Genomic DNA, 15,198 nt, shown 5'->3' on the forward strand with positions numbered 1-15,198 from the left:
GGAGGGAGAGCATGTCTGGCAGGGGCCACAGCCAGGAAACATGCCTGGAGAGAAGTCTTGGGCAAGGAGGCTGGTGTCACTGAATCCTAGCGCATGGGCAGATGGCTGTGAGCTGCAGCAAGACTGGAAGGGCAGGAAGGGCCAGATTCGGAGGGCTCTGTGTGCCAAAGAGAAGGCTCCGTGCTCCGTCCTGCCGGCACACAGAGGCCTGACGTGCTAGGAGGATCTGAATGGGCAGTGGTTTGAGACAGGGAGACCCAGCGGGCATGAGATGATGAGGACCTGACTGGGGAGCGGCAGGGTCAGGGGAGAGAAAAGATGGGCAGCTCTTGGCAAACGGTCAGGGAGCCCAGGATGACCCCGAGGTGGTGAACCTGAATGGCTGGGAGCAGGAGGGTGCCCATCGGGGGGAAGTGCCATACCAGGCAGGGAGTTTAAGCTGCACATCCATTTGGAGATGCCCAGTGGGCAGCTGGAGAGGGCAGAGAAGTTAGGGCTCCAGTAACAAAGACGAGAGTCATTAGCACAGAGGTGGTAATTATGGCCATGGGAGCTAAGCTCACCAAGGGAAGTAGAATGAAGGAAAGAGAGAGAAGAAGGGCAGAGTCCTAGGGGACACTCGGGGAATGGGTAGGGGCCGGATGAAGACCCTTCAAAGCAGACTGAGGGCCTGGGGTTGGAAGGCAAGGCAGAAGTGGGGATTGTGATCAGAAGAGGTGGTCTCAGAGCTTGTGGATGTGGCAGTGGTGCCCTGCTGGGGGACGGCACAGTGTGTCCCTTACAAGGGGGCTGCTGCTTATTTTTAGCTCCATCCTGTGAGGGTCCTTTGTGGGCACAGCGGGCCAGAGGAAGCTCCCCGCTCCTCTGCGGGTGGGGGTGCTGGGGACACTCACTGATTGGGCGGGAGAACTTCCCTGCGTGTCAGACCCCTCCATCAGCTCCATGGGCCTCTCCTCCAGGCTTCCCTAAGCGCCATCAGGAAGACGCTGGAGAGCATCCCGGACCTCAGCCAGGTCTACAGCCACCATCCCTGCACACTCAGGTTCTTCCTGACGTACCCAGACTTACTGAGCAGGTTTGGCCACCGTGTGCTGGAGCTTTGGCTGACCTGGGAGGACAGGGGGAACAAGGAAACCGAGGACCCGGCCTCTCCCGCACCTGCCAGGCCCCCCGCTCTTCCCCACAGCTGGGGCCCCCTGCTGCACATCCTGAAAAGTAGTTCCAGTGTCCTGCTCATTTTGCTGGTAGGTGACTCCCCTTTTAAGTTCTTCCTCTGCCTCCGTGGCTCTGCCCCCACTAAGCCTGGTGAGCCACAGAATTCAGGAATAAGAGGGAGCAAACTGAGGCCCAAGGGAGGAAAGGGGCTCGCCCAGGCCTGCGGGAGTGCCAGGTGTTAACGTGTCCCAACACTCGAGAGTCCGGGCTCACTAAAGTGGGGCAAGACTCTGCCCACCTCTTAGGAAGCAGGGATTCCCGAGGGACCAGGGTCAGAGCCACTCTCGGGCCCCACCCTGAAGTTCTTTGTCTTGTGGCTGCTGTTTCCCAGCCAGAAAAGCTGAAGAGAATTCTTCTAGAAAACAGTGCTCTAGAATAAGATCTAAGTCCTGAGCTCAGGAGAGCCAGGGTGTCTCTCTGTCTCTCTCTCTGTCTGTGTGTGTGTCCAGCTGCCAGCTGATCACTGTTTTCTTAGGCTGGACAGACCGTCTCTAAAAGTCCTCCAGACGTTAAGGTTCTCTCTTTGGTGCAAGATGAGTTTTTAAAAAATAGCAATCAAACCAAACCAAATCTTCCCAGGCACTTTTTTCCTCTCAGTTAGGAGCCTCTCACTTCTCTCCTGGCAGCTGTACTCGACTGCTCCCCCAAACACAGCACACCCCTTGGAGAGGAGCCTTGTTGTTTCCCCTGGTATAAAAGTGGGAAGGCGGGGGCATTCCGGGGCGATGGGCGCTTCTGCTCCCAACCTCAGTTCTGTGGGATGGGACATTTCTGTTCCCAGCAAACCGTGCTCCTCCAGCTGGACTTACAGACCCATTGTGGCTTGTGTGGTGTTTTTCTTCTTTAAATAGAAGATGGTTCTCTCTGGGAGCAGGTTTCTTGGGGAGGTTTTCTGGAGGCAGCCTTAGTTTCCGTTTCAAGTAATAATCACCCAAACGCAGCCAGGTGCTAAAAGTTCATATCTTTTATTGTGTCCTTCAGTACAGCCCGGTTAGTTTTCTTAGAGGCCTATCTCTCTGCTTGGTTCCAAGAGCTCTTGCAGCTTTGTCCTTTGCTTCTGCCTCTGCTTCCTTCAGCCTCCAGCCAGCACAAAGGTGGAAGATGGAATGAATCTGACTTGCCTCCGAGAGAGAGGGCTTCTGCTGAACTGACTTGACGCTCCCCTCTCAATCTTTTCAGCTGAACTCCCGACTGAGCCTCTGTCGCTTCTTATGTATGATCTCCTCTGAGAGAGTGGGATTATGGGATCCGAGAGTGGGATTATGGGTTTCCTCCCAGAGTGCTCTCTGGCCCTAAGAGCTTCTTGCTTATATGAGCTCTCTAAAGGTGTGAACACATTGTTTCTATCAGTTTCACTTAGTACCTTGTTTCTTCTGGCCCATAACATCTCCTTGTAAGATCAGATCATACTGAACCACGCTAAATCAGATAATTATTGTGTCTATCAACTCTACTGACTCTACGCTTTGTAAGGATTCCAACAGGTTGGACCCTGTGAGGGTCCGCTGGCCCCGGCCCCTGCTCTCTCCTCTGTTTTAGCTGCTGCTACATTCCGATTCTGCTATTTGAGTAGGAAGGTGATAGAAGCAGAAAATGTTCTTTTAAAAAATGTATGTATATGTGTGTATGTAAGTGTGTCAGTGGGTGTGCAGGGTTGGGGTGATGAGTGGGAGGCAGAGCTAAGCCTATGCTAAATCTCCCTTTGGGGTGACCATTGTCAGGACCCTCTTCAGGCCTTGCCAGGACACCCTCCCACTGATCTGGCTTCTCATCCCCTCATTTTCTCTGCACTGGCTTCAAAGCATCCCTCAGATCCCTCCTTTCCCTGCTTCTGCCTTTGAACGGTCCCCCAGCCTTGTGACCACTCTGTCTGGTCCTACTCTCTTGGCACAGAACTAGACCATTCCAGCATCCCCCAGGGAGCCTCTCATCTTGTCTGTGCTTCCAGCTTGGCTTTTGCTTTTTTTATTATTATTATATTTAAATTTTTCCCCAGTTAGATGTAGAAACAAAATTTTTTTGATTTTATATATATATATATTCATTTTAAAACTTTTTTTGTGAATTATGTTAGGAGAGAAAAATCAGAACAAAAGGGAAAAACCATGAGAGAAGAAAAAAAAAAAAAGAGCAGAAGAAAAAGGGAAAAAAAAAACCTAAACATAGCATATGTTGATTTACATTCAACTCCATAATTCTCTCTACATATTTGGATGGTGTTTTCCATTCAAAGTTTATTGGGATTGGCTTGTGCTTTTTTACTTTCCCTGATATAGGGAACTCCAGGGAAAGAAATCCCCTTCCCCAGAAGAGATCACTACTTGCCCTGAACATCTAGAAGCAAAGACGTACCTCCCTCCCCGTCCTTCGGTATTGGACATTTTCCCCTTAAAGCTGCCTGAGAGCCACATTAGCTCTTTTGGTTGCCATATCACATTGTGGATTCCTATTGAGCTTGCAGTCCACTAAACTCCCCAAATCTTTTTTTTAGTTGCTCTCTAGCCCCATAAGGTTGTTAAGTTTTGGCCCCGAGGTCCACCATTTTGGATCTGTTCTTTCTAGTCCAAAGAGCAATTTCCTTAACAGAAAAGCCCGAGGGAACAGAAGGTGGGAAGGCCTGTCTTCTCTCTGAGCTGTTTCATGCACGTGAGCAGCCATCCCACTCCTTCTTCCATCCTCCTCCTTTTCCTGATCCAGCCCAAAGACTTCTTAGCGTTCCTTCCCAGGCCTGCTAAGTCTGACTGACACCCGGCTGGCAGCTTGTATAAATGCAGGCGATTCAGGAGGGCTGTCTTCTGAGGGGCGCAGGAGCCCCCAAAATCCTTCCCTGGAAGGAGGTCACGGTGGGAAATCCTCTGGGCAGTTCTGCTGGAGTCAAAGGTCAGCCTCAGGCTGCATGGCTCTTGTTCAACCTTCTCTTCTCTTCCTTTTTCCTGCCCTCCTAACTCTCTCCTCCATGGTGATGACTATTTGCTAATAATAACTTCCTCTCCTCTTCCTCCTGCTTCTGTTAATCCGTCTTCCTTCTCTTTCATCTCTCTCTTCCCTCCTTGGTTTTCCTCCCACATTTCCTCTCCTTCCCTCCTCCGTTATCTTCCAGATGGCACTCGTGTTTTCCCCCAAGTTGCAGTGAGTGATTTTTATCACGCCTGCTGATCTCCCCCGTCTCCCTTGTGACTCGTGGCTTGTGGGTTTGGGGAGCTTTTATCTCTGGCTATTTTTCTCAACGTGATGCAAACCGGCTGCTGGGAAGACTGATCCTGTGACCCGGGATTCATTAGTGCCATGCATCTCAGAGGGCACACTGGCTGGCCATGTGAGCTGAGCAGAGGTTAATGAGTCTCTGATCCTGCTGGTGCTCAGTGTAATTAAATAAAGCAGCTTTTGGAGGGTAAGGAGAAGGAACCTTCTTTTCCGCCAGCCAAGCTCCTGAAAGCTAATGGGAAAGCCAGGGAAAGGCCCTGCCCCCAGTGCAAGAGAAGGTGGAATCTTCTCCTCTGGCAAACAGCTGGGCCCCACGCCTTCTCCTCTGCTCCTATCTGCATCCCCTTCCTCTTCAGCAACCTCTCACCATCTTTCCCTAGAGCAGGGCCCCCGGGCCCCCAAACTGGCTTTTTCAAACAGTTTGATATGACTGATTTGGTTTGTACTTTTCCGTATTTCCTTATTTTGAAAACATTGTTCCGAAAAAGGGACACAGAAATGGTTAAGAACTCCTGCCCTGTAGAGCACTGTACTGTATGGAGTCAGGCCTAGGCTTCAGGTCCTAGATCTGAGATGCTCCTTAGGGCATTTTGAAGAGTGTCCCAGGACTCCGAACCCTGATCTCCGATACCAAAACCATTCTCTCCTGACTCTGCTACTTTCCATGGGTAGCTGGGATGAAAAAGCTACCTGTGCCCCAGATCCTTCCATTTTTTGATAAGGATCTTGGAGTCTTCATCAAGTCTTTTGGAGTCATTCTCTGATTTTGTTTTACCCTGTGCGGATCGCCATAACTGGTTTGACAATCAGTCAGTTAACAAGCATCGCTTTATCAAGCACCTGCTGGGAAACCTGCTAAATGCACAAGCGCCGAACAAAAGAACGGTTCCTACTTGCAGAGAGTGTACATTCTAATAGGGGAAAAGAGAAGAATTAGGAGGCCCTCTAGCATCTCCAGCTGACCCCCATTTTTTATGTCAGTCCTCAGACACATGTGGCGCTCTCTCTGGGCTTTAGCTTCTCATCCATGAAACAAAGGGCTGAACAAAATGACCTTAAAAAGGTCCCTTTTGGCTGTTTTATCTTCTACTGTGAGAAGAAAAATAATTGTTCTTTTCTAAAGAGCTCAAAACACTTACATATTACTCATATTTTTTCATCTAAAAACACATAATCTCCAAAATTTCCACAAGAAGGACCTATTTTAGTCTCAATTTACCCGAAAGGCAATTAGCACAGAGAAATGAGGCCCCTTGTACAAAGTAGTATGGTGTGGGAAAGACACTGTATCTAGAGTCCAAAGATCTCAGTTTGAATTCTGCCTCAAAGACTTAGCGGCTGCGTGACCCTGGGCCTCAGTTTCCTAAAATGGGGAGTTCGATCCCCTCTTGGTCCTATGAACCTAGTGAAATTGAAAAGATTTCTTTGACTTTAAAAGCCATGTTTGGCCCTTTGCTGATTCCCTGCTTCAATCACACGAGCTCTTTCCTTTGCTCTCTTTCCTTCTCCTCAGGACCTTGTCTACACCAGTCCTATAGACGTAGCCCAAAAAGTGCTGAAAGTCCTGAGGATCTTCCTCGAGGAAAATGAAGACATTCAGGTGGGGAGCCTCCTCCGGGGACATTTCCTACAGATCCTGCAGCAGCTGCTGGTGGAGAGCGGAGCTTCCCTCCTGCAAGGTGAATTTCTACTTGTGCCAAAGCCGGCGACTCTGTAGGAAGGTGTCTGGAAGCGGCAGGAGCTCCCTCCTGGGCTGCTTTTCCACCCTCACCTTCAGTTTTGCGTGTAGCCTCTGAGATGCTTCCTAACTTTCACATGAGTCCCCCTAGACAGTCTATGTCGGCCACAAGGCACCTTTGGGGCTACATTCACTGAGAACCACAAGTGGTGAGCCCCCACGGGGAGACTCGCTCTTACAAATCAGCCAGAGAACACCATCAGTTCAAAATAGAGACATTTAATGAAACAGTACATTAAGAAAAGTAGCAAAAAAAATATCTCCCATAAACCTGTGACTCCCTTTTCCCCAAATGCATACACCATCAGCGGGGAGAGTGACTGTGCCCAGAGATTATTTGTGGAGGACACGCACAGACAGCCAGGGTAGACGTGCGCAGGAACAGCAGGGGCTCCGGGCTACTCCCGGGCTGATCCTGCCCGGAGCGGTTGTGGTCTCCCTCCCCGGCACTACTTGGTGGTCTTTCCTGGTGGCTCTGGGGCCCGGGGCTGCTGGACACATCCCGTAGCCGTGCTTTCTGCCTCTGCCTCTTTCCCCAGAAGGACTGGGCTTTCCTCTCTGAGAGAGGTTCAAGCTCCAGCTCTTTCTGGGGAGAGGCAGCTCCTTCACTCACACTCAGATGCACCCAGAAGGATCCTGGAATTGGAAAGTAGCACGGGACTTTCTCCTCCATGAGGACAGCCCAGTTCTGTAGGAAGTGAGCTCCCCCTAGCATCATCATACCTATTTAGGTCATTAATCTGTCCTGGAGCTGATTCCTTCCCTTCACCAGGAGCTTTATCTCTGCTCCTTCCTCTCTCTGACTTAAGGTTAGAAAGTCCTTTGCTCCCTCTGCCTCTGACCCCAACCTCTCAGAATAGTTTTCCGGGCCTCTCAGCACCACACATAGGATTGTCTGAGCTGAAGCTTCACAGCTCCGCTTGCCTCCCAGCACGTTTTGGTCTCCGAAGGAAAGCTAGAATGCCCCCACCCCCACCCAGCCTGACCTTTTATTTCAATCCTTTGTTCCAAATTCTGGACTTTATTTTGTGTGAGTGGTTGGTGATGGGCATCCCAGGCTGCTCCACAGCAAACATTGCCCAGGTGCAGTTAGATTTCCATATTGCAGGTACCCTTCCTCCCTGAGCCTCAGTTCCTTTATCTGTACAGTGAAGAAGAGTTAAACTCGAGGGCCTCTCAGGTTCCTTTCAGCCTTAGCTGTTTGAACCTAGGATTCTAATATCCCATTTTACAGATGAGGAAGCTGAGGCTCCATGGGTAGTCAGGTTAGGACTTCAGGCCCTCACAGGCTCAGTTATAGGGCAGGGAATCTCTCCATTGGCAAGGTTACTTCAGTGTGAAATCCATGCCAGGACGGAACCCATCTCTTGGCCCCCAGTGCGCTTGGGAACACTTTTTTGGTTCCATTTTGTTTATTTATTCCCAGTGAGTTGTCTATGTGTGTTGGTGTGTGTATAGCCTTTTCTTTCTGCGTGGCTGGTGCTCTGAACCCCCAGCTGGGAGAGAAAAAGAACTGTGGGGGAGACAGAGAGAAGCGGGTGGGAGGCCTCGGGTTTCTAACCCCAGGAGCAGAGAGAAGAGAATGGTCTCCAAGGACAGGGGCACAGAAGCTTCTTCAGGTTCCCTTAGTCCGGGGGTGGGAGTTTGTGATGGGGAGCAGCTGGAAATTCCGGAATTTTTAAAGTTTAAGTCTCCAGGGAATTCTGTTCCTTGGTCCTAAAATAGGACAGCTGCTTCCTCTCAAGGAATAAAGGAAGTCTGGTGCCCTGATTGGAAGGGGTGGGAATGGCTGGGTGGGCGTGGGATGAGGGACCCCAAGAGCTGGACCCTCGTTTAAGGAAGGGGGATAAACAAGGGAGGAAGTCTTGTTTCAGTGAGCAGGGAACAAGATGGGAGTAGTCCTGGGGTGGCCAGTCTGGACAGAGTCTCGAGTTCCCCCTCCAGGAGTGGGAAGCCGGGTGTCCTTGGGGGCCGCTGCCCTGCCTAGGGCCTCTGCCTTCACCCTCGTTCTCCCTCCTCCCCTTTGCAGCCAGCAGTAACCTGCCCCTCTTGCTCAGCCTGCTTTTCCTGGTGCAGCCAAAGAATGAGGCTCAGAAGGAACTGGACAGCACAGACCTGAAGCTGCTTCACCAGGGTGCGTGGCCCCTTGGGTGGGGAGCCCTCAGAGACCTCTGGAGGAGCTGAGACCTCTTGGGGACCCCCAGAGCTCTGCATGGATTCCCGTGGGGCCCTTACTCCTGTCTGTGAGGGATGAACTCCATGGACTTCTCAGAAAAAGGCCTTTAAATGCATAAAATAAAACACATTGGAAGCTTATTAAAATGGAGCTTTTGAAGTCTTGAAATACAAGTGCATGGACCCCACATTGAGAAGCTGGGCAGCTGGCCGGCCTTGATGGGACTCCATGGGCTGGCAGCTGCCATGTGGGCCCCCAGGAGCCTCCCTGGCCTTTTCAGTGATTCCTGAGAGGCTCCTGCCTGTTCTCTGCCCCTTCCACCCCCAGCTCCTGACCCATCCAGCCCCTTCTCCCCTCATTTCTTAGCACAGGATCCTCCCTCTGTCCCAATGACTGTCTTTAGGCCTACTCCCTGCAGGGCTGCTCAGCCCTGGGACCAGGCGGAAACCCGTCACTGCGTTTGCTGGGTCGGGGGCTTTCCCCTGCCTGTCTCCCCTCGGGACACCCCTTCCCGTGTTCTCCTCATGTCGGCCCTCCCTGGACTACTGTCCATAGGCCTTTGGGGTGATCCAGGTTATGTAGGAGACAGCCGGGACAGGCCTGGGTCTCGCCTCCATCCTGGGGGGTTGGGGCGGTGCGTGCGGGGGCCCTGCAGGCTGTTGTGCGAGGTCCCTCTGTTTCGCAGTGAGCAACCTGTGTGGGAGGTGCAGCCTGGACGATGTGGAGATGCTGCAGCCTGCCTTCAACTTCCTCTACTGGAATCTCCACCAGACCACCCCCAGCAGCCGGAAACGAGGTACCGGGATCCGGGCCGGGCTGGCCTAAGGGGAGGGGGCCGAGGAGAGCAGCCCTGTGGGAGGGCCTGCCTGAAACCCGGGCCCACCTCTCCGGCCAGTCTGGCGGGGCCTTCTGAAACATTAGGCACATGAGCTGGGAGCCTGAGAAGTGCGGGCTACACGGGGGAAGGAGCACGGAGACCCAGGGAAAGAGGCACTGGGCTCCAGATGCTTGCCAACGGGGGCCAGAGTCGGCCTTTGGAAATGGGCACAGGGGGATGCCATGCACTTAGGCTGAGGGGGAAGGAGGAGGCTGTCAGGTGACTAAGGTTCCAGGTAGATTGTAGCCATGAAACACAAAGGGAAGTCTGCAGAGTTGGGAGGAAGGAAGGCGGGAGTGCCTCCCTCCCTTCCTCCTTCCCTCCCTCCCTTCTTTCTTTCCTTCCTCCCCACCTCCCTTCCTTCCTCCCTTCCTTCCTCCCTCTCTCTCTCCCTCTTTTTCTTCCTTTCTTCCTTCCTTCCTCCTTCCTTCCCTCCCTTCTTTCTTTCCTTCCTCCCCCTTCCTTCCTCCCTTCCTTCCTCCCTCTCTCTCTCCCTCCTTTTCTTCCTTCCTTCCTCCTTCCCTCCCTCCCTTCTTTCTTTCCTTCCTCCCCACCTCCCTTCCTTCCTCCCTCTCTCTCTCCCTCTCTCTCTCCTTCTTTTTCTTCCTTTCTTCCTTCCTTCCTCCTTCCTTCCCTCCCTTCTTTCTTTCCTTCCTCCCCCCCTTCCTTCCTCCCTTCCTTCCTCCCTCTCTCTATCCCTCTCTCTCTCTCCCTCCTTTTCTTCCTTCCTTCCTCCTTCCCTCCCTCCCTTCTTTCTTTCTTTCCTCCCCCCGTCCCTTCCTTCCTCCCTTCCTTCCTCTCTTCCTTCTTCCCTCTCTCTCCCTCCTTTCCTTCCTTCCTTCCTCCTTCCCTTCCTCCTCTCTCCCTTTCTGCCTTCCTCCCTCCCTTTTTCCCTCCCTCTCTTCTTCCTTCCCTTCTTCCCTTGGATATTTGCTGATTGCCTACTGTGTGTTCATGCTGCCAGCTTCCTCTCTCCTCCTGACTGCTTTCCCTGGCATCTGGTGGCTGGCAGTTGTGGCCCTGCTCTCTTGTGAGTGTGCTGTGCCCCCTTCTCCCCCTGCAGCGGTGGCTGTGATTCTCTCCAGCACCCCTCTCCTCACGCTGCTGCAGAAGATTCTGGGGCTCACCTGGAAGGAGCCGGCCCTTGGCCCTGTGCTCCCGGGCCCCTCCATGAAGGAGACAGCCCTCCTCTGCTCAGGCTGGCTGCTCACGGCCTCTCTCTCTGCTCAGCAGCACCTTGGAGGGTTGGAGGTGAGTCTCTTCCCTCCTCTCCCACCCTGACCCCCAGGTTTTTACCTATGGGACTAGACCAGCTGAGCATTGTCTAGGGTAACAGAATGCCAGCTTTAGAGCGGCCTCAGGAGGCCGGGAGTTCAGCCCCGCATTTCTCCGAGGGAACAGCTAAGGCCCAGGGAGGGCATGTGGGTAGTGGGTACCTGCGTCTGGGTGCTCCTCATCCTGGATCTGCAGAGTCCCTGTTTCAGGGAGCTCCAGAACACCCCGTGTATGAGCGTGAGCCATGGCCAGAACTTGAGGGGCAGGGATGTCACTCAGGGTGGGCACATGGTTCGGGCTACAGACCACAGATCCCTCCCTGGGCTCGACCGGCACTTCTCAAAGGGTCCCGAGACCCTTCCAGTTTCTGGGGGCCAAAACCAACTTCCATCATGATGCTAAATCATTATTTGCCTATTCAAACACCCCTTCCTTGTCCAGCTACACATCAGGCTGGTTGGAGGAACTTGGGAAAGCAGGATGGGCCAGTTTGGGGGGCTGAGGCAGCATGGCACCCAGAGAGGGAAGGAGGCTTTTCTGGAGATTTGGCTAATTTCTGGATTCTCTTTTGTCAATGGAGGCAGAAGGGAAAGGAGGAAGAGAGGTTTTTCTCTCCCCTTCCTCTGGGACACTTGCTTTGACACTCAGCTTGACTTTCCTCCCTCCCCCCCGCCTCCCACCACGTTGGGCGCCACCTGTCTCATCCAGCGAGACTCAGTTATTCGTGGGGGTTCGAGGAGGATCCAGCCTGAGGAGAAACAGGCGAGAAAGAGGAGGGAGACCAAGCTGATTGTTGCTCTCAGGGTACACCTTATATAGGAAAAAGCATGGGAAAGAGAAGTAGGGTAGGGTCTGGGAAAAGAACATGGGCTATAGCTGGTCCAGTGAGCAGGAACATAGTGTGGTGACAACTCAAGATTGATTCTCAAGACCGTTTTGCCCGGTTGCAGTTCTCAGGATTGTTTGACCACCTGCGCGATTCTGTTGCAGCAAGGGGTGGGGAAAAGGCACCTGGGTGGGGGCCTTCGGCTTCCAACAGCTTTCTCCCTGGAGAGTTCCCCCAGGGAGCACTGCCCTCGTTCTTCATGTTCGGGTCATTCTCTCCGCTCTGGACAGGTCCACCAGAAGCTCACGGTAGAACTGAACAAAGTCCTGCACACCCTTACTTTCAGCAAGCGGAAAGCCGCCTTGTTCTCAGGTGCGTGTGGGAGGGGGACCAGAGGGGGAAGCCTTCTGTCCCGAGCAGTCACCGTGGCCAGCTGCGGTGGAGGGTGTGGGCTGAAGGGGGGCTGCTGGGGCATCCTGGGGAGCTGAGGGTAGAGGAAGGTGTTCTCTGTGCAGTCAGCATCCTGAGGTTCCTGCGGACGGCGCTGGAACAGAACTTCTCCTCAGCCCTGGTGACCCTGGTCAGCCCAGACTCAGGATGGTCGCCCTCTTGGGAGGATTCCACCCTCTCCCCACTGTCCCTTTACCAGGTTCTGTCTCTCGTGATCAGCCTTCAGAACCTTCTGGTGCAGGTAAGTGCCGGGCTCAAGAGGGACCCGAGGCTGCTCTCTCCTGCCCACTGCCAGGAGCCAAGGAGGCCTTAGGTGACCGCTCACCCCAAGTCCATCCTTTCCCCCCACTCTTGGGGGCCCAGATTACTGCCCACGCTTGATTCCAAGGACTAGAAGGGTCTAGAGCAACCTTTTGTTTTACAGATGAGTAAACTGAGACTCCTGGCAAGGTCTAGAGCAGGGCTGGGGAACTTTTCTCTGTCAGGGGCCATTTAGATCTTTTATAACGTCACCCACAGGCCATACAAAACTATCAACTCCTAGAACTCAAGCAGGAGGAGGTCGTTGTACCCAGCTTTCAGCCCATCATTGCCCGTGGTTGCCTTAGCAAATGATGGCTCAGGCCGGCGGACATTCCCCACCCTGGTCTGTGGCTTTAGATCCAGCTAAGCCATGGACATTATCAAGAGCAGGGAATAATGAGAAGCCCCCCAGGGTGGAGGGGGACCTGAAGCCTTCTGTCCCCAGGAAGCTTCATTTAGCAATTAATTCAGCAAATGCTTATTAGGGACCACCTGATGGCAAAGCACTGAGGCCCTCTCTGGGACCCATAGTTCAGATGGAGAATAAAGGGCTGCCTGTGGTTAACTCCAGGGAGACCCCCCCCCTGCTGGGAGGGCCCGGAGGAGAAGGAGCTTCAGAAGCCACGAGCAGGGGAGCACCTTCCTGCTGTGGGGGACAGGCAGACCTTGGCTCCCAGCCCACCTCTTGGGCAGGAGCCGGGGAGGCGATCAGAGGGGCCGGGGCTGGTGCACATCACAGAGAGCCCCGGGGGCTGGACCAAAGGATCTGGCCCTGGTGGGGAGTCACTGAAGGGTCTGACAAGTGCTATGTCAAGACTTCCCTGTGAGAAAGACAGTTCTGGCCAGCTGGAAGGAGCCCCTGTTGTGGGCCAGGCCAGCCCGGAGGGCTGTGTGACAAGCCGGAGAGGAGGGAGGCAGGCCCTGAGAGGGGATGGAGTGGGAAGGGACAAAGGAGGCCCCGCGTTAGGGGGAGGGCCAGAGAAGACCATTAGGGCTTGTGGCAGCTTGGGGAGGCCTTGCCAATGACTTAGGTTCGGTGCTCCGCAGTAAGTCTCTGGGGAAGGCGTGTGCTGTGAAAGCCGGAGGTTCTCAGGTGAGACTGGATGAACGCCTTCTTCTGAGAAACCCCCAAGCTCCAGGAAACCACCAAACACTTCCTCCTTTTACTCCCCCCACGGCTCTCTGCGGTTCTTTGACTTCCTGCTCAGACAGGGCGATCATCCTGTCCACAGGCCAGAGGACGCTCATCTTGGGCACCAGGAGGATCTCTGGGTGTTGAAGCACCGTCATGGGGAGGGGGCATTAGCCCTGTTCTGTTGGGCCTCAGAGGCCAGAGGGAGGAGCAGAGACAACACAAGAAAGAGGCGGATTTGGGCTGGAAGTCAGGAAAAACTTCCTTACAACGGGAGCTGTCCCACAGTGGTGGGGGCTCCTCCAAGCAGTAGCCAGAGGACATCGGTCCTGCTCAGGGGTGGGAGCAGGTAGTCATGGGGGGCCTGTAATCCTGAAACTCTCCGGGGCCTGCTGCTGTGTGCCCGCCATGCCAGCCTGCTCAGCCCCGCTTTCCTGGGCCATAGTCATCATTCAGGCTCCATTCCTTCCAGGAAACTTCGCTGGCTGCTGCTTTTTTGTTTGTATTTAAAATTTCAGGCTCAGTGTCTGTCTCTTCCAGGCCCTGCCTGTGAACAAGAGACTTTACTCTGTCTCTGGCATCAGGGACCTTGGGGAAATGTGGAGAGAACCCTTAGTTGGCATCCTGCCCACTGGCTTCACGTCGAAACTCTGACACTTGGGTGTAGCTGGGGACTCTGGCAGGACAGTGAGCCTCTCGGAGCCTGTGTTTTCTCCTTGTTGTTGTCCTTTGGTCATTTTTAAATCGTGGTTGAGTCCTCGTGACCCTACTGATCCATCCTTGGCAAAGATACTGTAGTGGTTTGTATCGTAAAGTGTGGGTGATAATACCGACATCCTCTGCCCCACAGAGTTATTATGCAAAAAATGTCCCTTGGAAACACAGGTGATTATTATCACCGATGACGTTATCGTGCACTAGCCCTCCTGGGGGGAGTCTCAAAAAGAACCCGGTCTTTGGGGAGGCGATTAGAGAGAGGGCCGTTCGTTGTCTGAATTAGACAAAGTCTGTCCCTTGGGCCTTGTTCCCTTTTGGAGCCTCTGAACCTGGGTTCCCATCACAGCCACACACTCTCCTCCCAGGGCAGAGGTATGAGACTCAGAGTTGTTATTATCTCAGCTTAGCTGTAGAGGTGTCTGGGGAGACACTGGGTCACCAAGCTGAGAAAACAGTGCCCCAGGCCGCTATCCCTGAATCCAGGAGGGTGGAGCTCTAGCCAGGGCAGCTGGATTTGGAAACTTCCTCTAGAACCTACTGGTTCTAGGTTTCCCAGAAGCCCTGTTTCACTGAACCACGTGAGAAAAGCAATAGTACCTTAGTTCTCCATGGCACTTTTTAATTCTTTCATTCACTCAAAATCACCAAACTTCCACATCTAGACTTTGAGCTTCCGGGACTTTCCCCATGATTATTTGGACCATTAACTCTCCTCTAGTCTTGAATCCCTTGCTCCTGTGGCTTGTCTCTCATCTCTTGCCAGACCACGTGCTTGGGTTCTCCCCACAATCTTCCAGTTCTACTCGTGTATTTCTAAACTGGAGGAAGCTACCCAATTGACTACTAATAGAAATCTGAGTCTAACAGAAATCTGTTATCAGAGCTCATTTTATCTAATATCAACAGGAGTCTTTCCTTACTGTCCACAACAGAAGTTCAAAACCTTTTGTCTGATCGAATCTGCTACGTCTCCTCTTGCCTCTCAGATAGACAGGTTAGAACACTCACCCAGGGAGGTAAGGACTTGTAAAGACCATGCTACTTCTCTAGCGTTAGTACTCAGCAGAGAAGAGCACCTTAACTGCCAGGATGAGGGCCGGAGGGCCTTGTTCCTGATCCTGCTAATTCAACAGGAGCAGGCTAGTGGTTAGTGTGCCCTCAATTGTGAAAATAGAGGCTGTCTATTGTAGGCTCCTCTCCTATTCCACACCTCAAAACCCCTCTTCTTTACTCTCTATTCTCTTCTTTACTCCAGTCTTAAAAGAAGTGATCCTTCTCTTTTCCA

At 53.0% G+C, this 15,198-nt stretch overlaps 1 protein-coding gene across 1 annotated transcript in view; it reads left to right on the forward strand.

Annotated features, from left to right (window-relative positions):
* Positions 1–15,198, forward strand: part of MEI1 (meiotic double-stranded break formation protein 1) — a 64,378-nt gene that overhangs the window by 32,533 nt on the left and 16,647 nt on the right. Inside the window, exons 20-26 of the mRNA XM_051962209.1 lie at positions 960–1,244; positions 5,933–6,098; positions 8,187–8,291; positions 9,019–9,129; positions 10,274–10,461; positions 11,602–11,683; positions 11,827–12,002. Of these exons, the coding sequence (XP_051818169.1) occupies positions 960–1,244; positions 5,933–6,098; positions 8,187–8,291; positions 9,019–9,129; positions 10,274–10,461; positions 11,602–11,683; positions 11,827–12,002 (1,113 nt within the window). The remainder of the gene's footprint in view (positions 1–959; positions 1,245–5,932; positions 6,099–8,186; positions 8,292–9,018; positions 9,130–10,273; positions 10,462–11,601; positions 11,684–11,826; positions 12,003–15,198) is intronic.

This window comes from Antechinus flavipes, chromosome 5, assembly GCF_016432865.1.
Source record: "Antechinus flavipes isolate AdamAnt ecotype Samford, QLD, Australia chromosome 5, AdamAnt_v2, whole genome shotgun sequence".
Taxonomy (NCBI): domain Eukaryota; kingdom Metazoa; phylum Chordata; class Mammalia; order Dasyuromorphia; family Dasyuridae; genus Antechinus; species Antechinus flavipes.